At 33.4% G+C, this 24,603-nt stretch overlaps 1 protein-coding gene across 1 annotated transcript in view; it reads right to left on the reverse strand.

Moving 5' to 3' along the window:
* The window catches only part of ptpn9a (protein tyrosine phosphatase non-receptor type 9a), a 75,963-nt gene that overhangs the window by 12,350 nt on the left and 39,010 nt on the right, over positions 1–24,603 (reverse strand). The window contains exons 3-9 of the mRNA XM_030137089.1: positions 22,247–22,336; positions 15,349–15,473; positions 14,260–14,365; positions 9,471–9,581; positions 4,873–5,189; positions 2,428–2,515; positions 2,164–2,233 (exon numbers count right to left, since the gene is read on the reverse strand). Of these exons, the coding sequence (XP_029992949.1) occupies positions 2,164–2,233; positions 2,428–2,515; positions 4,873–5,189; positions 9,471–9,581; positions 14,260–14,365; positions 15,349–15,473; positions 22,247–22,336 (907 nt within the window). The remainder of the gene's footprint in view (positions 1–2,163; positions 2,234–2,427; positions 2,516–4,872; positions 5,190–9,470; positions 9,582–14,259; positions 14,366–15,348; positions 15,474–22,246; positions 22,337–24,603) is intronic.

Raw genomic sequence — 24,603 nt, forward strand, 5'->3', positions numbered from 1 at the left:
AAACAGAGGAAAGTAAAGAAAATGGGACTTTTTCAGCAATAATATCAATAAGTCAACATAAACCCAGTGTGTCTATCTACTGTCATTGATCCAACTCCATGGGTTTTACTGAATGAATCTGAGTGAATCAATGTTGTAGAAGATGACGGTGTTTCCATGGTAACTACAGAGCCTCTGAATGTCCAAATGGGTCATATTTGATGACCATGAAAAGACGACAAACTGCATTTTACACCAATTATTAAGTAGTAGTAGTAGTAGTAGTAGTAATAGTAGGAGTAGATGCTTTTGGCCGCCAGTGGCTGTTTGTGTTTTTATGGGTTAAACAATTTGTAATCCTAATTAACCTTAATAATATGTGTTTGCTTTTCCTTGATGTTTAGCATGCACCTTACTGAGCAACAATACATTTATGTTGTTCTGTTCTCTTGTATATTCATGGGTTTGGTTGTTTTAGTTCCATATCAGCCAACACAGTGGACACTTATGCACCATCCCATAATAATACACTGACATTTATACCATTACTGTAACTTTATGTTCTAGATAAACCTGATCAGCAGTGACATGTTTGAGTGTAAATCAATTGCGAACTATAATTAGACTGTAATTTAAAAGTTTTCTTAACCAGAAAGTGTTTTTTTTTATAATATCTCCATAAAGTGAGTAAGAACTAGTATTAGAGTATGTTCAAATGTGAGAAAACATCAGATTAGCTGCATTAAAAATTGTATTATTTCATAGATTTCACACAGTATATCACTTTCTGATGATGAGTTTTAAATACATGTTTCTTTGCTTCAAAAATTAAATGCACGGTGTCCAGCTGAGTGGACATTTTTGTAACTTCATGAAAAATAGGTTCATAAAAAAAAAAAAAAAAAAAAAAAAAAGAAATTTAATCACATTGTTTTTTAATGCCTAAAGGGGAATAAAAACATTCGGGAAGAAAAATTTTAACTAAGGTTCTCATAATTCATGCATGAAAGAGTTAAAACCTTTTACTGATTTCTCACTTTTGTATACTCACATCCTTTGACCCTTTTATTTATTAAACTGTCAGTTTTGTTTTCATTCCCTGTTCGGTCTCCACCTGAATATGCCCAACTTGCACAAAATAACCATAATTAATCACACATATATATACACACATGCACACACACAAACACACTTGTAAATAGCCCTCTGTTTGCACCCGTCTTCGTTTAGCTTAATGTCTATGTCTTATGAACTTTTTTTGGTCTGTTTGTTTTTGTTAGCCCTGTCATATTTGTCTAGCACTAAATAAAAAAAAAAAAAAGAAATTTAAGTTTTTTCAGGTTATTCATACCTTTGTTTGGGAAGGGACAGTTGGTAAATGTAAATAATTTCATAATTTAATACTTTTTTGCAGTAAAACAAAGACAAAAATTTGCAGTTGTCATTAATTAAAGCACAGGTGTCAAACATGCGGCCCGGGGGCCAAATCCAGCCCGCCAAAAGGTCCAGTCCGGCCCTTGGGATGAATTTATGAAATGCAAAAATTACACTAAGATATTAACAATCCTTTTAGTTCAGGTTCCACATTCAGAACAATTCAATCTCAAGTGAGCAGGACCAGCAAAATACTATAATAATAACATATAAATAATGACAACTCCAAATTTTTCTCTTTGTAAATGTAAATATTTTCATGTATTTACGCTAAAACAAAGTATAATTTCACAAAAAACATGAATAACCTGAGCAAATATGAACAACCTGAAATGTCTTAAGAAAGTGCAATTTTAACAATATTCTGCCTGTTACCAAATGTTTTGTGTGTTTTTAGATCCACTGTAATCTGGAAGTTATAATGTGCATGTGTAAAGGATAAACTGAGGCAGAATATTGTTAAACTTCCACTTGTTTGTTCGTGTTATTCACATCTTTTGAAAGGAAGGTTTGTAGATGTAAACCTCTTCATAATGTAAATGTACTTTTTTTTTTTTGCTCTAAAACATAGACAAAAGTTCAGAGTTGTCATTATTTATATATTATTATATTATTATTTTACTGGTTCGGCCCACTTCAGGTCAAATTTAGCTGAATGTGGCCCTTGAACTAAAATGAGTTTGACATCCCTGCTATAGTGTAATATCTTTTAACAGATGACATTAGGAGTATAGTTCATGCTTGTAATACCTTGAGTACCAATATATGCATTCCTCTGTTTGTATCCGTCCATGAAGCTCGCGTTGATGTAGTCTGATCTCTGCAGGGCCAGCCAAGTGTATCACAGATGAAAACATGCAGATAAAAACAGCGGAAAAATGAATTATTTTGAATGCTGAATGGGGCCATTAAGAAATGTACTGGCAGTGTGAGAGCTTTTACCGTTTTGAAGGCTTCAGTTTTCAGGTCATTTCTGGTAAAAGCTTGACTTATCGTATGTAAAGCAGCACTAACCTCGTTCCTTCTGGGTTTCAAACGAACTCGTGTTTGATCGAGGCACAGCACGTCTCCGTAGCGGTTTCTCTCCTGGTTGTAGGCTACTCTGTAAAAAGTTAAAACACAGGAGTACTAGTGACGCTTGTTTCTTGAAAATGAGCTACAATACATCCGATTTTCCATGAATGAAGGAACTGATGAAAAATGACCACTGTGAGGGTAATTTTAGGGCTTAACAACATGAAAAAATATCTTGATTTGTTTGTTTTGAATGATATTGTGATTATCATACGGGTCAGTTTTATTGGTAATTTTTGCTTTTAACATTTACGGGCAGGGTTCGTACATACTTTTCAAGGTAAAATTCAAGCACTTTTAAGTTAAGGGTCTGTTGAGCTGCATTATGTAATAAATTCACATTATGTAATGAAAGTTCAAAATGTAATAAGAATGTCACGTCATCTTGTAATAAAGCCGCATTATGTAATAAACTGACGCATTTTGTAATAAACTACGTCAACGCATTACATAGTAAATTTTTTCACATTATGTAATAAGTTATTACAATTTGAGAAATGTATTATAAAACGCACTTAACACATTTTTATTCAAAAAAATATAATAACACGGTTCATTATGTAATAACAATCCAAATGAATATAATTTCAGAGCAATTTAGAAGAAATTAGTCACAGGAGCTACAGGTAATGGAATCAAAACTTTAACCACACAGTTTAAAGATTAATTTAGCACATTACATTTTCCTGAAAATAAAAATGTGTCAAGTGCATTTTGTAATAAATTTCTCAAATTGTAATAACTTACTACATAATGCGAAAAAATTTACTACATAATGCATTGAGGTAGTTTATTACAAAATGTGTCAGTTTATTACCTCCGCTAAGGAGGTTATGTTTTTGCCAGGGTTTGTTTGTTTGTTTGTTTGTTTGTTTGTCTGTCTGTCTGTTTGTTAGTGTGCAACATAACTCAAAAAGTTATGGACAGATTTTGATGAAATTTTCAGGGTTTGTTGGAAATGGGATAAGGAAGACATTATTAAATTTTGGTGGTGATCGGGGGTGGGGGGGCCCACGGGGGTGGGGGGGTGGGGCGCAGACCACAAAATTTCATCAAAATCTGTCCATAACTTTTTGAGTTATGTTGCACACTAACGGACAGACAAACAGACAGACAAACAAACAAACAAACCCTGGCAAAAACATTACCTCCTTGGCGTGGGGGGGCCCACAGGGGGGGGGGCACTGATCAGCCTTGGCGGAGGTCTGCGCTCTCCGAGTGCTTCTAGTTACATAATGTGGCTTTATTACAAGATGACGTGACATTCTTATTAAATTTTGAACTTTTATTACATAATGGGAATTTATTATAGATATTATATCCTGCTATTTATTTTAAATTGATTTTTGTTAGGAAAAGTGTGTGGTGTTTTAATTATAATGAAATATATATTGAATCTTTAAAAATATTTTTATTAGTATTTTTTTTTTAACAGTAACTAGAAATTTCAGGGGACCCCATCTGAATTCCAGGCGACCCCACTTGGGGTCACGACCCCAAGGTTGAAAAACTATGCCTTAACCCAGGGGTGTCAAACTCATTATAGTTCAGGGGCCACATTCAGCTAAATTTGATCTAAAGTGGGCCGGACCAGTAAAATACCGGTAATATAACATATATAACAATAACATAATAATATGTAAATAATGTCGACTCCAAACTTGTCTCTATGTTTTAGAGCAAAAAAAGTAAATTTACATAATGAAAATGTTGACATCTACAAACTATCCTTTCAAACAATGTGAATAACATGAACAAACTGAAAAAATAAGTGTAATTTTAACAATATTCTGCCTCAGTTTATAATTTACACATATATATTATAACTTACAGATCACAGTGGATCTACAAATACACAAAACATTTAATAACAGACAAAATATTGTTAAAATTGTACTTACTTCTTGTAAGACATTTCAGTTTGTTCATATTTGTTCAGGTTATTCACATTTTTTGCGAAATTATACTTTGTTTTAGTGTAAATACATGAAAATATTTACATTTACAAACAGAAAAATTTGGAGTTGTCATTATTTATATGTTATTATGATTGTATTTTACTGGTCCCGCCCACTTGAGATTGAATTGGTCTGAATGTGGAACCTGAACTAAAAGGATTGTTAATATCTTAGTGTAATTTTTGCATTTCACAAATTCATCCCAAGGGCCGGACTGGACCTTTTGGCGGGCCAGATTTGGTCCCCGGGCCGCATGTTTGACACCCGTGCCTTAACCCGTCCCTATCTGAACATGCAGGAACACACCTCCCACTAGGGGCAGTGAGCTGCCATGTCACGCCTATGGCCACGGCAAAAACACACAATCTCATGTCTTGCGGTGAACAGATGTGTATTTTGACACTTCGTCCTCATCTTGTGAACTCACTGTGCACAGTGGAAGGTGCCCGGTGGGGGTTCTTTGCGGAGCTCCTCATACTCCTGATGGATGCCCGAGCGCTGAAGCCTGCCGAGGTGGATCAGCAGCTCCTGCGGACGCATGGATTCAGGTCCAGGGACGTGAATGGAAGAGTCCTCCATGGGAATGCCCACCAGCTCGTCCACGGGGTCTACTCGGCCGTTCTGACCCGCCAGTAGCTGCTGGTTCCAGCTGTAGGCATCCAGAGGCAGCAGCCCACCCAGATGCTGGGGAAGACAGTCCCTGGGGAGGTGTTGGCGCAGTTCTGCCATTTTAACCATCTGAACCTGCAACACAAGAGACACAGCGGACAAGATGAGCGGATTGATGGCTTCTGCTTTGGACTTGGTGATACGGCTAAAGCTGAATTTTTTTCAGTGTTATGGACAATTCACATTCCTTTATCTACATGCACTCATGACAAAACAGGCCTTACAAGGATATCAGTATGTGTTATTTGTTAAAAAATGATGGACATAACTGCAGAAACTTTTAACAACATAGATACAGGATTCACACACATTTTTCAAGGTCAAATTTAAGCACTTTTCAAGCACTAATTTTTCCAGCACAGCACCTTATCACTGGGTAAAAAACAGATCTACAGGAATATATATACTCATGATTATTTTTTTCACTTGATGTATATTGTATTATGCTATATTCATCTAAAATGATGTTTCATAAAAGCAAAAAGTTTAGAAATTTGCATTTAACATTTAAAGGCAGGGTTCGTACATATTTTTCAAGGTAAAATTCAAGCACTTCTAAGGGTCATTTTCAGATTTTTCCAGCTCAGCAACTTATCCCTAAAGTACATATCTACAAGAATATGTATACTCAGAATTGTTTTTTTCACTTTTCATCACAATGATGTATATTATGTTATGCTATAAACATCTAAAAGGATTTTTCATAACAGCAAAAACTTTAGAAACAAGTGTTCAGAGAACGTAAACCTCCGCCAAGCACTCCGAACGGCGTGCATGTGTGGATCGACTATTTCTTTTTAAATTAAACACTTTCAAGGTTGTTCCACACAGCAGAAAAAGTTGAAGCTTGGTACCAGTCATGTGTATGTTAAATTATATGAAATTCCAATCAATATTTGTTGAGTTTTAATGAAAACTGTGTGGTAAATGGGATTTTCAATGTTAAATTGAAATGTCCACAGAGTCCACATTCTACAGTGGATGTGGACGATTTTGTGCCAAATACAAGATATTGTTCTAAGCTACGGGTGTATTAAATTGGAGGCTAATCGGAGTTGTTTTGAGTTTTTTATGAATTTTCGAAAATTAAAAAAAAGATAGGAAAATCTGAGATTTTGTGACCTTGCTGTGACCTTGAACTTTGGCCTTCTTGGCCCAAAACACTGGTCTACAATTTTTTTTAGAAATGATTTGCTTCAGACATTAAATGTGCTAAATGTTACGTATTTTAATAAGATTAATTGGAAAATAAATGACAAAAGTGCCGGTTTGCTCATGTTTTCAAGGTATATGATTAAGTGTTATTACACATATATATTGGTTTATGTACATTTATATAATAGTTTTATAAATCTTCCACTAAATAGAACCTGTAAAGTGAATGTATTCTAATGTGCAGACAGTGTTTTGAAGTAGATCTTGTAGCTCTGAGACAAATATTCCTTTTGAGTCAAACCCATTCTCTCGTTAATTCTTGAGTTTCACATTTTGACCCAAGGCTGTATCTTGGAAAGTTCAGCCAACCAGCATTTTTTACTTGATTTTTCTTTATCAGTGACTCTCATGTGGTAAAATTTCATTACTTTTATTCTGGAAGGATTTTCCTTGTAGACCAGTGAAATTTAATGGGTTGGTCCCAGGGCCTAGGCCTATCTGTGGGGAAAATTTGGTAAAGATGGTTGGAATAGTTTTCCCGTAAAGTTGCTAACAAACAAACAAACACACAAACAAACAAACACAAAGCAAAGTGATCACAATACCTCCTGGTGGAGATAATTAAAGGAGAACACAAAGTTTTATCCAAAAACGTTCTTCAGACACACTAGCACTGAGCAAAAGATTAAGATCAAAATGTACCTGGAGTCGACCTGAGAGTATCTGGTAATTCCCTTTTTTGACAAAAAGTTTTATTTTCAACATGGATCACCTCTCTGTAAGTAGCTGTGGCTTGATATCTAACCTGGCAGAGTTAATATTACAAATAAATAAATAAATAAATCACACATCACAGTGTTATAATTCCAAGCACTCCAACTAAAATTCAAGCACTTTCCAGACCTTGAAAACACAACATTGACATTCAAGCATTTTCAAGGATTTCAAGCACCTGTACGAACCCTGTAGATATGAATACATTACACCGTTCTGAACTGAAGCACCGACCTTCATTTTTTAGCCACTCTTCAAACACAGTTCAACATATTGCACAATCCTACTTCAGCTTATCTCGTCTCATAAGACTTGATAATTATTAGAACTCTTTCATCATTGAGTTGTGTGACGTCACCGCATGTTTATCTACATCATTTACGCACATCCTTTATTTCTGTATCAATGTGCCAGATATAAAATGGTTTCCTGATTTCATATCAATTATTTTTAGCCCCTAATTTTCTCTTCTTGAAGGACTGAATGACCCTGAAACACCATTTACAGTCGGCCATCTGGTGACATCCATACTAATGAAATTCTGAGGCAGAGTGACCATCCCCGGTGATTTATACATGAACATTCTGGGGACGTGTGGTCAAATGATCACTTTCAACAATACACAACCCAGAACAGCCTGACAAGTCAAAGTCTGCATGTATGTATATATCCTCCTGAGACCCAGCAGTGCATTTTTATCCTCTATAGGGGACAAAAGTTTGACAGTTTTACTTAACCCTTTGATGCATGAATTATGAGAACCTTAATCAAGATTTTTCTTCCTGAGTGTTTTTATTCCACTTTAGACATGAAAAAAAAAAAAAGTGATTGAAATTTTTTATGAACCTGTTTTTTATGGAGTTACAAAAATGTCCTCTCAGATGGACACCATGCATTTACTTTTTGAAGAAAAGAAACATATTTAAAACACAATGTCAGAAAGTGATATACTGTGTGACAACTTTTTTTTCTTTTTTTTTTTTTTAATGCAGCTAATCTGATGTTTTCTCACATTTTAGCATATTCTAATACTAGTTATTACTTACTTCATGGAGATACTATCAAAAAATAATAATTTTTGTTTGAGAAAATTGTTAATTATAGTCTAATAACAAATAACAAATGATTTACCCTCAAACATGTTACTGCAGATCAGTCCACTGTGTTGTCTGATATGCAACGAAAACAACAAAACCCGTGAATATACAAGAGAACAGCTGTAGAATAACTGTCCACTGTAGTGACTGCTATGCATGGAAGGGTTAAAGAATGCTATCCTTTGCAAAAGATATTCCATAAAAAAAAAAAAAAAAAAAAAAAAAAAAGGAAAAAAATGTAAATATTGTATAATACTGTACAGAAATCTCTTTGTCACTTGGTGTTACTTCAATAAAGGTTAAAAGAATATAAATAAATAAATAAATAAATAAAAAAGATAGTTGAAGTCTTAAGTTTAATCACATATTCATCAGTAGTAGTCAGGATTTCTTTGTTTCACTGGTGAGTGGTAAAGTTCTTAGGATAGTGTGGGTCAAAAAAAAAAAAAAAAAAAAAAAAATCTGAAAAAACTGTTGCATTATGCCGTTTCCAATCAAGACAACTGTAAAAAATCTATTTGGATGGGCACTAACATCCCTAAAGACACTTATGACGTACAACTCAATCTTCTTCTCAGGATGAAGGGAGTAACTAAATATTTATAGCATCAATCGAAAAAAAAAAAAAAAAAAAAAAGGCTGACATTTTTCAGCTATATGCAGAATGTCGTCGTGTTTTTTGCATTTAACTGCACGTTTAATGTCATTATTCGGCTGATTACTGACCCTGTACATAAACATTTACTACGTCTTATCTAATATGTCTTACACTATGTGGACAAAAGTATTGGGACACGTTGAATTCGGGTGTTTCTTTTCTAACAAGGGTCTGGGATACAAAACAATAATGACAAATGTAATTATACAGTTTTATATTGTGGACATTCTATAAAAAAAAAACAAAAAAAACAAAACATGTAAATATTGTATAATACTGTACAGAAATCTGTTTGTCACTTGGTGTCGCTTCAATAAAGGTTAAAATAAATTAAATAAATAAATAAATAAAGATAGTTGAAGTCTTAAGTTTAATCACATATTCGTCAGTAGTCATCAGGATTCCTTTGTTTCATTAGATTTCTTTGTTTCACTAGTGAGTGGTAAAGTTCTTAGGATAGTATGGGTCGAAAAAAAAAATGTGTATCTGAAAAAACTGTTGCATTGTGCAGTTTCCAATCAAGACAACTGTAAAAAAGCTAAAATCTTCACTTTCCTGGGTCTCAGGATGATATGTAAATCCAAACAGACCAAAACAACACGTTATGCTTGTGTAACTATCATTTACGGCGACATGACGGAGCTGTAGAAATGTTCAATATCCATTATTTACCCTCTCCCTGAGTTTCTCCTTGAGCAGCAGACTGAGCAGATTGTAGGGCACTCGAAACCAAACAGGAGCCCCGACAATCAGCACCTTCTTCAGCCTGGCAGGGAACGCCCCCTGGTGGAGATAAATGATACTATTAATAAAAAAAAAACAAACTTCCAAGTTCTATACAGCAACAATTTATTAATAAAGACTATAGTTTAGTCACAGAGGTTCCACTTCTTTGTGTGTGAAAGTGTCAAAATGCAGTTCATGCACAAATCTACATGGAAAATTAACTCCATACTGTTCCATCTTTCATAGTTTCTGAAGGTGAATTAACCCTTTCATGCATAGTGGTCACTACAGTGGACAGCTATTCTATAGCTGTTCTCTTGTATATTCATGGATTTTGTTGTTTTAGTTTCATATCAGCCAACACAGTGGACGCTTATGCATCATCCCATAAACTGCAATTGATAACATTACTGTAACTTTCCTGTTCTTGATAAACCTGATCTAACATGTTCGAGTGTAAATCAATTCCTTGTTATTGTTATTAGACTATAATTAACAACAAAAGTGTTTTTTTTTTGGCATATTATGTCCATGAAGTGAGTAATGACTAGTATTAGAGTACACTACAAACAAAAAGTTAAGGATATTTCTTTTTTTTTTTTTTTTTTGTCATTTTTTTTGTCATTTTTGCCATTTGTAAACAAAGCTATGTCTGGTCATTAAAAAAAATGTGTTTCAATTCAATTCACACACAAAAAAGTAAAAAGCATTGTGCAAAAAACTGAAAAAAATAGCCCAAAAATTAAAAATATCCATAACTTTTTGTTTGTAGTGTATGTTAAAACGTGAGAAAACATCAAATTAGCAACATTTAGTGTTTTTATTTCATAGTTTTCACACAGTATATCAGTAAATACATGTTTCTTTGCATCAAAAATTAAACACATGGTGTCCAGCTTGGTGGACATTTTTGCAACTCCATGAAAAATAGCTTCATATAAATAAATAAATAAATGAATAAATGAATGAATGAATAAAAAAATAAATAAATAGTTTTTTAATGCCCAGTGAGGAATAAAGAAAAAAAATCTTGATTAATGTTCTCATAATTCATGCATGAAAGGGTTAAATATACAAATATACAGCCGCACTTGTGCTTTCCTGTAGGGTATGTACGTATTGTTGTAGTAAAATTCCATTTTATGTCTTTTGTAAATGAGACTGCATGTCTAAATGGGACTACCTGTATAAATAAATAATATAAAATTGAAAATTAGAGTTAACTAAAACTAAAAGCGGAAACAGCAATATTCTAAACTGCAATAAAAATAAAAACTACAGGATCAAAAACTTACTTAATATGAGCTACTGTGAATAATGCATCAGAAACGCAAATGAAATAGTATCACAGGTCATTTTTTTCTATAGTTTAAGTAATTTATAATTAAAATCTATAATTCATTCTTAACCCATAAAGACCCAAACATCCACCAGCGATCAAAACCATCTACTGATCTGAACTGTTTAATACCTGTTGATCTACTAATCCTATCAATCCATGTAAATAATTGGTATAAAATGCAGTTTGTCGTCTTTTCATGGTCATCAGATATGACCCATTTGGACGTTCAGAGGCTCCGTAGTTACCATGGAAACACTGTCATCTCCTACAACATTGATTCACCAGTAAAACCCATAGAGTTGGATCAATGACAGTGGGTAGAGACGCTTGTTTTTACATTCAATTATTGATATTTTGGCTGAAAAAGTCACTATTTCTTTAGTTTTTTTCTATTTCTGATATAATAACCTTTGAATTTGCTCTGCGTTTTCATGAAAATCTACATGATCAGTGAATTAAACACAGGAAAAAACATGATTTACACTGAAAAAATGCAAAATACAGAGGTTCACATTATAATAAATGGTGATAAATCACTTAAAAAATGCTAAATATAGATGAAAAATTAATTTGGGAACTGCCACAAAATTAGCACTGGGTCTTTATGGGTTAATGTAATCAATCAGTCTTACAAAACAAGGCTTTGGAAATATTACCTGTCCAGCTAAAACTATGAAAAGAGCAAAAATAAAAGCTAAATTAAAACAAATTAACTCTTCAAAATAAAAATATAAAGTAAAATTAAAGAGTAACTCACAAAAATGTCAAAACTAGAATAATAAAGTGCTTTCCACTTATATTACAGTTCATACTGGAACCCTCAGCTGCACATATTAACCCTTTCATGCATGAATTGTGAGAACCTTAGTCAAGATTTTTTTCTTCAGTGTTTTGATTCCTCCTTAGGCATGAAAAGAAACAATGTGATCAAGTTTTTTTTTCTATGGAGTTACAAAAATATCCATGCATTTAATTTTTGAAGAAAAGAAACGTGTGTGAAACCCACTATCAGAAAGTGATATGAAAACAATGAAATAAAAACATTTTTAATGCTGTTAATCTGATGTTTTCTCACATTTTAACATATTCTAATGCTAGTAATTACACACTTCATGGAGATAATATGCAAAAAAAAAACCTTGTCTAACAAATAACAAATGATTTACACTCAAACATGTCACTGCAGATCAGGTTTATCAAGAACAGCAAAGTTACAGTAATGGGATGAATGTCAGGGTATGAGATGGTGCGTAAGTGTTCACTGTGTTGGCTAATATGGAACTAAAACAACAAAACCCATTAATATACAAGAGAACAGCTGGAAAATAACTGTTCACTGTAGTGACTTATGCATGAAAGGGATAATTAAATTCAACTTGAGACAACTGAATTATCCTGGTCAATATCTAGATCGACATGTGGCTGTGATAAATATGCCTTTAATGCTGATGCGGCCACATAAGTATATGTACTATTGACCCCAAATGACATACTGTTCAGCTTTTAAAGCACAAATCACTTGGATGAAGGCACACATGCAGTTAACCGTCAAAATAAGCACCGGTCCAGTGAAGCATGGTGTATGGATTAGGTCGCTGCTATGCTTGTCATCTCAATCACTGGACCGTTCACTTTGCCCTTTGGATAGGCACTAACATCCCTAAAGACACTTATGATGTACAACTCAATCTTCTTCTCAGGATGAAGGGAGTAACTAAATATTTATAGCATCAATCTAAACAAAAAAAAAAAAAAAAAAAAAAAAAGGCTGATATTTTTCAGCTATATGCAGAATGTAGTTGTGTTTTTTGCATTTAACTGCTACTACCCCGTACATAAACATTTACTGTGTCTTATAGTTAGCCTCAGAAAAAAAATGCCTAAGTCAAATACTTTGTGGACAAAAGTATTGGGACACGTTGAATTCAGGTGTTTCTTTTCTAACAGGGGTCTGGGATACAAAACAATAATGACAAATGTAATAATATTGTTTTACATCCTCCTGAGACCCAGTAATGGATTTTTGTCCTCTGTAAGGGACAAGAGTTTGACAGCTTGATTGACAAAAAAAAAAAAAAAGAAAAAGCTATCTATGGCAAAGGACAGTCCATAAAAAAATTAAAAAATGCATCTGAAAAAACTGTTTCAAAAAAAGGCAATTATTTAATGTAAAAAAGCCTAAACTTGTACTTTCCTGGGTCTCAGGAGGATATTGTAATAAATATCATTGCTTTATATTGGTTATTTTGGTTTAAATTGTTATCTTTTTTCCAAAATGCCTCAGAGATGTTTTTTTATTTTTTTTTTTATCCATTAATAGGATTTTAAATGTTTTACCTCTAAATTTCTAAAATACTTTTTCATGTTCTGACTGTAAATAATCATTTTCTACCACAACTAACCATCTACTTTCTTCACATCTCCCATTAAAATTTAAGGAAATATTTGATGTTTATAAATTATATGGACAAAAATACTGGGACACATCATGGCTACAGCTGTAAGATGTCCTGTTTATACTGATTTGACATAGAAACATCAATATTAATAATCAATATGATATTTATCACAATATAAAACTGAATTATGACATTTGTTATTACTGTTTTATTGCCCAGAATTCAACATGTCCCGGTGCTTTTGTTCATGTAGTGTATGACTTAGGCCACATGTGTCAAACATGCGGCCCGGGGCCAAATCCGGCCCGCCACAGGGTTCCAATCTGGCCCGTGGGATGAAATTGTGAAATGCAAAAATTACACTGAAGATATTAACAATCAGTGGTGTCAAAATCATTTTATTTCAGGTTCAAAATACAGAACAATTACATCTCAGTTGGGTCAGACCAGTAAAATATTATCATAATAACCTATGAATGATGAAAACTACAGATTTTATCTTTGTTATAGTGTAAAAAAGTACAATTACATGGAAATTTTTATATCAACAAACTATCCTCTTATAAAAAATGTGAATAACCTGAACAAATATGAACAACCCGAAATGTCTTAAGAGAAGTAAATGCAATTTTACCAGTATTCTACCTGTTATGAAATGTTTTGTGTATTTGTAATTGTAATGTAAGTTGTAATGCACGTGTAAATGACAAACTGATAAACTCAGGCAGAATATTGTTAAAACTGCACTTAAGAAATTTTAAGTTGTTCATGTTATTCAGATTTTTAAGGAAACATTGTAGATGTAAACATTATCATAATGTAATTTTACTTTACTCTTTTTTCACTGTTATTATTTTACTGGTCTGGCCCACTTGAGATCAAATTGGGCTGAATGTGGAACTGAACTAAAATGAGTTTGACACCCCTGACTTAGGTAATTATGCTATGCGGCTAATGTTATGTAAAATATCCACTATAACACTACAATACAAACCTTTAGCAAGTTGAGGATTTTCTTGCTCAGGTCCAACTCAAAGTTTGTGTAGTTGGAGCCTGCCATGTCATAAATGAACACCAAGCCGTTCCTCTGGGTCTCGAAGCTGTGGAAAAACACAAAAATGCATATTTTAAAATACTTAAAATACTCTTGTACCTACTACTATTCTCAGTTTTTCCCCAGAACTGATAAAGGGTAACAGGAGACAAGAAGTAAAATTATATATAAAAAAAAAAAAAAAACTCTAAGGATGAGAAGTTGTTGTGAAATCTGGTTTGTGTTTAGGCTTCGACAGAACATCTATACATACAAACTCTTTATGCTCTAATGCAGGGGTGTCAAACTCATTTTAGTTCAGGGGCCACATTCAGCCCAATTTGATCTCAAGTGGGCCGGACCAGTAAAATAATAACAGTAAAAAAAGTAAAATTATATTATGATCAGGTTTACATCTACAAAGTTTCCTTAAAAATTTAAATAACCTGAACAACTTGAATTGTCTTAAGAAAAACAAGTGCAATTTTAACAATATTATGCCTCGGTTTATCAGTTTATCATTTACACATGTGCGTTACAATCACAAAAAACATTTAACAACAAGCAGAATATTGGTAAAGTTGCATTTACTTTTCTTAAGACATTTCCGTTTGTTCATATTTGTTCAAGTTATTCACATTTTTTGTAGAAGTATAGTTTGGTAGTGTAAACATTTTCATGTAATTTTACTTTTTTACACCAAAAAAACAAAGAGAAAATTTGGGGTTGTCATTATTTATAGGTTATTATGATAATATTTCACTTGAAAGCTAACTGGACTGTATGTGTCTGTATGTGGAACCTGAATTAAAATTAAAATGATTTTGACACCATTGATCGTTAATATCTTCAGTGTAATTTTTGCGTTTCACAAATTCATCCCGCGGGACCCTTTGGACCCTTTGGCGGGCCGGATTTGGCCCCTGGGCCTCATGTTTGACGCCTGTGCTCTAATGTGTTAATATTTGATCATCATTTATCTCCATTGTGCTGTTGTAAACTCCTGACATATTCATACCTAAAGCTACACAGACTCAGGGGGGTTTTTACCTCTCCACTGCCCGGTCCAGGAGGTAGAAGAGCGCCTGAAGCACCACATGGTTGCCCGTCTTGTTTGGGTGGTGAAGTTTGGCTGTGTACAAGGCGATGGAGGCCCCTGAAGGGTCCCGCACACTCTGCAACACACAACACAGTTCAGATGTGATTCATTCTGCAGACTTTCAGATATAACAAACTACTACAGCAGTTCTCATTAGATGCAACAAATAGAGCACTATGTTTTGTTGGTTCATTCATTTCCTGATGGAGTTTTTTTTTTTTTTTTTAATAATATGGTGTTTTTAGATTCTAGAGGGAGTTTATTTACAGCAAAGCCCCTTCATCAAGCTAAAGGTAGTATGAGTGACACAAAATGATATCCTTTTATGTTGTCAACTATTGCATTTTATATAATTTACAATCTTAAATTGCAACACAAGGAGGCAGGTTTGCACAAACTCTTAATAATCACCATCTTCTGTAGCTCTGCATTACATCAAATCATTACTTTTTGGATGGATGTATTTTTTTTTTCCCACATCGTCTTAGCTGAATGAAAGGTATCACAACCACGTTTTGCATTACTTATGCTTTTAGAGACATTTTAGATGTTTGTCAAGTGATATATCATGATACTAGCTTATTGTTGGAGCTCTATAAACAGCATTTTATTATATATTTTAATAAATACTGATAAATAATTTCAGAAAGATTAAACAGAGAGAAAAATTCATTTGGGAACTGCAACAGAAATAGCACTAGGTCTTTATGGCTTAAGTTGTTTTAATAATTTGCTTCAAATTAGCTTAAGTTAACCTGTTTAACCCTGACCATATTTTCAGGGGAAAAACACCTAAAAAGACATACCCAAAGTGAATGAAGAATTACTTCACAATAATAAGGTTCATATGGATGTTCTTGGTGTCTATGGACATTTAGAGACCTCACAGAATTTATTCCCATTGTCTAAAATATTGTATCTATTACTATGCCTGAGTAAACTGTAACAAACTAAAAGAGAAATTAGAATTTTTTATCCTTGCCTGTTTTTTTTCGGCTGGATTGACGATGATATGCATAAATTAATTGTTCGTGTCAGAGATTTTTAATAGCGTATATTTCACCCCACAAAGATTAAAAATCATGTTTGAACATTAAAGTTTGCACTAAAATACACTTTTGATGTACTTTTATTAACATTAGGGTCTAAACTTTGAGCAAAAGTTGAAAAAAACATCCATTGTTCTGATTTATTATATTTTTACAGTAGATGAATATTAATATAACTTTTTTGGCCCGCGGGCGGGCTGATAGGGCTAAAGGGGTTAAGACATTTCAGGTTGTTCATATTTGCTCAAGTTATTAATGTTTTTTGTGAAATTACACTTTGTTTTAGTGTAAATACATGAAAATATTTACATTTACAAAGAGAAAAATTTGGAGTTGTCATTATTTATAGGTTATTATGATAGTATTTTGCTTTTCCTGCCCACTTGAGATTGAATTGGTCTGAATGTGGAACCTGAACTAAAAGGATTGTTAATATCTTAGTGTAATTTTTGCATTTCACAAATTCATCCCAAGGGCCGGACTGGACCTTTTGGCGGGCCAGATTTGGCCCCTGGGCCACATGTTTGACACCTGTGCTTTAAATAATGACAACTGCAAATTTTTGTCTTTGTTTTAGTGCAAAAAATATTAAATTATGAAATTATTTACATTTACCAACTGTCCCTTCCCAAACAAAGGTGTGGATAACCTGAAAAAACTTACATTTCTTCTTTTTTTATTTATTTAGTGCTAGATAAATATGACAGGGCTAACAAAAAACAAACAGGCGATTTTTAATAGCATATATTTCACCCCACAAAGATTAAAAATCATGTTTGAACATTAAAGTTTGCACTAAAATACACTTTTGATGTACTTTTATTAACATTAGGGTCTAAACTTCGAGCAAAAATTGAAAAAAACATCCATTGTCCCGATTGATTATATTTTTATAGTAGATGAATATTAATATAATTTTTTCGGCCCACGGGCTAAAGGGGTTAAAAGATTGAAAGTTGTCAGGAATTAAGGAATTAACCCATAAAGACCCAAACATCCACTGGTGACCGAAAGCATCTACTGATCTGAACTGTTTAATACATGTTGACCCATTAATTCTATCAATTCATGTAAATAATTGGTGTAAAATGCAGTTTGTCGTCTTTTCATGGTCATCAGATATGACCCATTTGGATATTCAGAGGCTCCGTAGTTACCATAGAAACACTGTCATCTTCTACAACATTGATTCACCAGTAAAACCCACGGAGTTGGATCAATGACAGTGGATGGAGACACTGGGTGTATGTTCAGTTAATGATATATTGGACTGAAAAAGCCACTTTTTCTTCAGTTTTCTCTGTTTTGATATAATAACCTTTGAATTTACTGTGAGCTTTCATAAACATCTAAATTAAATGTAGGAAATTAAACACTGGAAAACACATGAATCACAGTGAAAATGGCAAAAAACAGAAGATAATATTATAATAAATGGTGATAAATCACTTAAGAAAAGTTAAATAGAGAGAAAATTAATTTGGGAGCTGCCACAAAATTATCACTGGGTCTTTATGAGTTAAAAATAAAATCTGGTCCAATTATATATCTCATTCCAAGTCCACCAAACCCTATAGCCCCAACCTCCCAAAAAAAATCTATGGAAAACCCATGTTTAGTTGAAGGTTATTATCAATAACAAAAATTAACGAAATGAGGAAAACTAGAATTGTAAAAACATTTTTGTTAACTGAAATAAATAAAAAATATAATTAAAAGAAAAAAATGACAACTAACTGAAACTGTATTGTGTTCTTACAAAACTGACTAAAACGGATAAAAATTATGGATAAAATTCCCTTTGTTTTCGTTTTTGTCACTGTCGGATTGATACGAAATCGATTTATTTCCCTCAAGCAATTTTAGCTGCTGGCACCATATGATATTTAATGGTCCGTCACTTCTCGTAAATTGTCATTTACAGTCGTCTTCTGGTCCTCACTCTACCTGGAAACATGGAGACTAAAGTTGGGAGAAAGCAGCAGAGTCCTGTCTGGGATTTATTTGAATTCGACAGCGAAGAAGATAAAAGATATAAAAAAAACCTTAAACTAAGCATTTAGAAAATAACAGAAGCTAATAAAAACTAGCAAACGTGCTCTAAAAACTAATTAAAACTAAGTGAATTAGAGAAAAAAAAAGTCAAAACTAAATAAAATTAAACTATAATGAAAAATCCTAAACTATTAGAACCTTGGTGTAGTTGTATCAGAGACAAAATGCTCTTTATCGCTCGTCCTGTATCGCACAAATGTTTATGTTTACATGTGTATATTCTTGTTACCACTGCAGGACAGCATAGTGTTTTTTGCACTTGATGAGTTTCACTTTTTTATTATGAATACAGCAAACCAGTCTCCCTATGGAATAATAATAACATTTATGCTAAATGCAATCTATATAAAAATGAAGGATTAACTTTGACCACAGGGGGGCACTTAGGTTCATATACCGGCTGCTGGCACGCCTCCAAAAAAGGCTGTCAGCAATTCAGCAGGAGGAGCAAGTCCTGTCAAATATGATGCTGGTTCTTATAGCTCTTTTTCCCCTAAGATGGACACAACATATTTTTCACGTCAAACACGATCAGGGTGAAGGCTGCCGGTGTCTTGAGAAGTAAAGGCTCCTTCACTTGTACCACACCAAAGTCTGAAGGCACTTTGGGGCTGTTCTTTGTAAGCAAATAAGCCTGCGTTCTCTGGCACAGCGGCTAAAAATACTTCAGACAGGATATGAAGCCCGCTGCTGAGGCTGGAGAACTCAGACGTCAGACAAAAGGATGTGCAACATCAATGCCACTGTGGCACGTCAGAGGGGAAGAAAGAGGGGAAACGCAGGAGAGTGGTGGTATGTGTGTGTGTGTGTGTGTGTGTGTGCAGAGGGGGTCTTTTATGGTCATAAAAGACAAATGACTAAATGTATCTGACGCAGGAAGGCTTCTGTCAAATACTTTCACTCTAAAAAGGCCCAAAAGGCCAAATTCTGAGGGCTTGGTTTTAAGATTGTACTCTGACCTGAAATATCACAGATTTCCATGATACAACAAAGACCTGGGCCTGGTTTTACTATGATAGACCAGAACTAAGTCTTAGATCTAACTAATAATACATGAGTCTGTTACAAAAAGATGCTTAGTTTTCAATTAGATTAGATTAGGTTAGATTAGATCAGGTTAGATTAGATTAGATTACATTACATTAGATTAGGTTAGATTAATTTAGATTAGATTAGATTAGATTGAGGTTATATTAGATTAGATTAGGTTATATTAGATGAGATTAGGTTAGGTTGGATTAGATTAGATTAGATAACATTAGATTAGACTAGATTAGGTTAGATAGATTAGGTTAGATTAGGTTAGATCAGATTAGATTCGGCTCAGTTAGATTAGATTAGATTAGATTAGATTAGATTAGATTAGGTTAGATTAGATTACATTAGGTTAGGTTAAATTAGGTGAGGTTAGATTAGGTTAGGTTAGATTAGATTAGATTAGGTTACATTAGATTAGGTTACATTAGGTTAGATTAGATTAGGTTAGGTTAGGTTAGATTAGGTTACATTAGATTACATTAGGTTAGGTTAAATTAGGTTAGGTTAGGTTAGATTAGATTAGGTTAGATTAGATTAGATTAGGTTACATTAGATTAGGTTACATTAGGTTAGATTAGATTAGGTTAGGTTAGGTTAGGTTAGATTAGGTTAGGTTAGGTTAGATTAGATTAAATTAGATTAGATTAGAACTTTATTGATCCTTTGGGCAGAGCCCTCAGGAAACTGAGGTTCTAATAGCAGCACAAACACCGGATAATACACACAAGAAACACCACAAGAAGATAGAAACACAATAACTATAAAAAAGAAAATAGTATTGAAAAAAACAAACAAACAAACAAAAAACAGGCAAATGCACATTGTAAAGTACTAGTAGTAACAACAAGTAACAAGGTGGTAATAATAAAGTAATAATAATAATAAATAGCTAATTATGTAGTATGTATGTTTATATATTATATATGTATGTAATAATTTAATAATCACAGGATAAATTTATAATAAGGTCATAACAATATGAAGGAAGAGGAAGAGGAGAAAAGAAGAAGAAGAAGAAGTATTACCATAGTTTTATCCAGCAGAATTTTTAGAGTAAGAAATAATTAGAAGGAAATTTTCCATTTTCTGCTAAATAAGGATAGATCTTATAGCCTATTGCTCAGAAGAAACAAATGTGACATCCATGAAGCGATTAGCTGAGTAAATCTTTGACACTGTTCATCCCAGTGAAGGGTAAATTTTTGTACTCTAATGGTTTTCTGGTACAGACTCTGCTGATGGCCTGAACTGTGTTTCGGTCTCATTTACAGGTAAAGTACTTCTGTTTTGCTGCCTCTGTGTACCAGTTTGACACCGACCTCATGGTGCATTCACTGCACCTTGTAAACTCTAGAATCTACATAATTCTAGATAAACAACAGCATAGCACACTGACAAGTGTAATGCTGCATTCAAGAACATCTTGTAAATCCTGAAGTCTATGCTTAAATAGCCACAAAAGTTTTTTTTAAGGGCAGTTTAAAAATAACTTGTAATTACAGTGATATAATAAGTTGAACTACTGAACCCTCTTGTGGTCACATTTTGTCAAATCATCTAGATTTAATTTTGTCACAAGATATTTCCTGGAAATTCTCAGGTACAGTATGATTATTTTTGTAAAAACACAAACAAACCACAAAACCTGACCTGTTTTCTCCATTTTTGTCATGGTTACTTCAACTGACTGTTACTACCAGCAAAAAAAAGCCTATTTTTTTTATTTCTACTTTGCATTCGACTCATTTAAGTTTCGAAAACAGGTTTACAAAAGGGTGAGGTAAAGGGCATCACAGATGGACAGTCCACTACTTTTTGATTCACAACTTTTGAACCAGACAGGTTTAAGACAAACATTACACATAATTATAAAGGTCTAAATGTCATTTTAAACACACTTAAAGGGCAAAATTTAGTTTCAAATATTTTTAAATGAAAAATATCAAAAACTACTGTCACACATGGACAAACAATTAATGTCCATTTTTTGCAAGAATTACAAAGTTCTCAAAAGTGAAGTTCCTCTGACATTTTCATCCTAAAATGTATTCAATATATACCTTAAACCCTCTATTTTACAACCTAATAATTGGTTAGAGGAAAAAAATATTTGATCATACCTAAATAGCAAGAGTTTTGACAAATGGCAGCGTCACGGATGGACAACAAAAGTAAATATCAAATTAAACATTTTTTAAATTTCAATTATCAATATCATGTAGATTTATTTACAATATTTACAATGTACAAATAATATTAACATTATATCCAAATGTATTTTGCATAGATATATGCATTTATTCATTTTAAACACTGTGTGTTTAGAATATGACATAAATAATATGTCAAATACCAATGTATCTGGAATAAATGTAGTTTATTTATGAGAGTTTATGAAATAAACTCTGAATGATGGCACAAAACTTTGTCACTTTTGAAACATTTGTACTCATAAAACTCCTCAAATTTTAAAAATTTTTTTTTTTTCTCATTTCAAAATACATTTTCTTGAAACTATAAGTAATTACAGACCCAAAAATATAAGTTTGAGGTAGATTATTGTAATTAAATTTTTTTGACCAGATGTTAACCTTCCCTTGACTTCGCCCTAAAACAGATTCTCATGTTCACTGTTTTCTTTACAGTGTCCTAAACGGTAAAACCAATGATTTACTGACATACACACTGAATATCCAGACATTCTTACCAACACGGTGAACTTTCCGCTGAGCAGCTCCGAGCGCAGAGGTTCCTCCTGTGGCTGAAGTCTGACGATTCCTTCTTTAAGACGCGTTTCCTGAAAAAAAAACAAAAAAAAAAACCCAGACCACAGCAGGTGAAGTCAGGCAATAACAGGCCGTCACTTTGAGGTGAATTCCTCTCTGCGAACAATAGAATTATACGCCTGACTTTCCTGCCAGGAGGATCCTCTCTGTGAGGTTTCCATTCTTTTTTTTTTTTCCCTCCAAGGAGCTTGTGTGGGAGTTTTCTGAGCACATTTCGAGGCCAAGTCTGGAGGGTGTCATTTCCATTTAACATGTAATTTATCAAGTTATTTATTTTAATAAAAAAGCCCTGTGGTGCCTTCACAGTACTAAGTCTCAGAGGTCAAACATACGGCCTGTGGGCCAAAACCGGCCTGCCAAAGGGTCCAATCCAACCTGTGGGATGAATTTTTGAAATGAAAAATTATACTGAAGATATGAACAATCAGATAAGGATTACTACTGCTACAAAACATCATCAGTGGCGTAAAACTAACCCCAAATATGATCTAAAGTGGATCAGACCAGTAAAATACTACCAGAATAATCTATAAATAATGACAACTCCAAATTATTCTCTTTTGTTTTAGTGTAAAAAGGACAATTCTATAAAAATGTTGACATTTAAAAACTATCCTTTCACACACATTTCGAGGCCAAATCTGGAGGGTGTCATTTCCTTTTAACATGTAATTTACCAAGTTATTTATTTTAATAAAAAAGCTCTGTGGTGCCTTCACAGTACCTAAGTCTCACAGGTCAAACATACAACCTGTGGGCTGTATGTAGGGTAAAACTAATCCCAAATGTAATCTAAAGTGGATCAGAACAGTAAAATACTATCAGAATAACCTATAAATAATGACAACTCCAAATTATTCTCTTTTGTTTTAGTGTAAAAAGTACAGTTCTATAAAAATGTTGACATTTACAAACTATCCTTTCACACAAAATGCTAATAACCTGAACAAATATGAACAACCTGAAATGTCTTCAATGAAGTAACTGCAATTTTACTAATATTCTGCCTGTTAATAAATGTTTTGTGCATTTGTAGATTCACTGTGATCTGTAAGTTGTGATGCACATCAAGGTTATTACCGTTAACGAAAACTAACGAAATGACGAAAACTAGAATTGAAAAAACATTTTCGTTAACTGAAATAGATAAAAACTATAATTAAAAGAAAAAACCGATAACTAACTGAAACTGTATTGTGTGCTTACAAAACTAAAACGTATAAAAATTATGGATAAAATTCCCTTTGTTTTTGTCAATGTCGGATTGATACGAAATCAATTTATTTTGCTCTAACAATTTTAGCTAGCGGCACCAAACGGTATTTCACGGTCCGTCACTTCTTGTCACTTGTCGTTTAGAGTCCTCTTCTGGTCCCCACTCTACCTGGAAACATGGAGACTAAAGTTGGGAGAAAGCAGCAGAGTCCTGTCTGGGATTTCTTTGAATATGACGGAAAAGAAGATAAAAGATATAAAGAAACTAAAACTAAGCATTTAGAAAACAATGAAAACTAATAAAAACTCGCAAACCTGCTTTAAAAACGAATTAAAACGAACTGAATTAGAGAAAAAAAGTCAAAACTAAATAAAACTAAACTAGAATGAAAAATCCAAAACTATTATAACCTCGATGGACACGTGTCAAGGCTAAACTGAGGCAGAATATTGTTACTTTTACTAAGAAATTCCAGGTTGTTCATGTTATTCACATTTAAAGGAAACTTTGTAGATGTAAACACTCTCATACTGTTATTTTCCTTTTTTCACTGTTATTATTTTACTGTTCCAGCCTATTTCAGATCATATTGGGCTGAATGTGGCTCCTGAACTAAAATGAGTTTGACACCCCTGACCTAAGGTAACAGCGATGGATAGAATGGACTGAGTCTTTGGGATCAAATATTTTCTTTGACTGATACAAATTGAATATAATAGAGAGTTTGGTTTTCATGCCGTCGTTTCCATTGACAAAGAAGACAGCGCAGACACTCCCTCTATCGATTAATTCTTTGTTGTTGGTTTCATTTTTAACACTGGAGCGGTGTTGGTTGAAGACATAAAAGGACAGAGAGGCGCATGCAAATATAAGAGCAGTTAAAAATACACAATGGGTGCACAATACAGGAAGGCAGCAATTCAGCACATAATGAGCTTTGTCTGCACTCAGACATAATGGTGTAACATGATTGATGTGACTGAAACAAAAGCTAATCTTTGACAAGTTCAACCGTGACCCCGACATGACGGACAGGCAGAATACTGAGTAAATGTCACACTG

Source organism: Sphaeramia orbicularis, chromosome 6, assembly GCF_902148855.1.
Source record: "Sphaeramia orbicularis chromosome 6, fSphaOr1.1, whole genome shotgun sequence".
Classification (NCBI taxonomy): Eukaryota; Metazoa; Chordata; class Actinopteri; order Kurtiformes; family Apogonidae; genus Sphaeramia; species Sphaeramia orbicularis.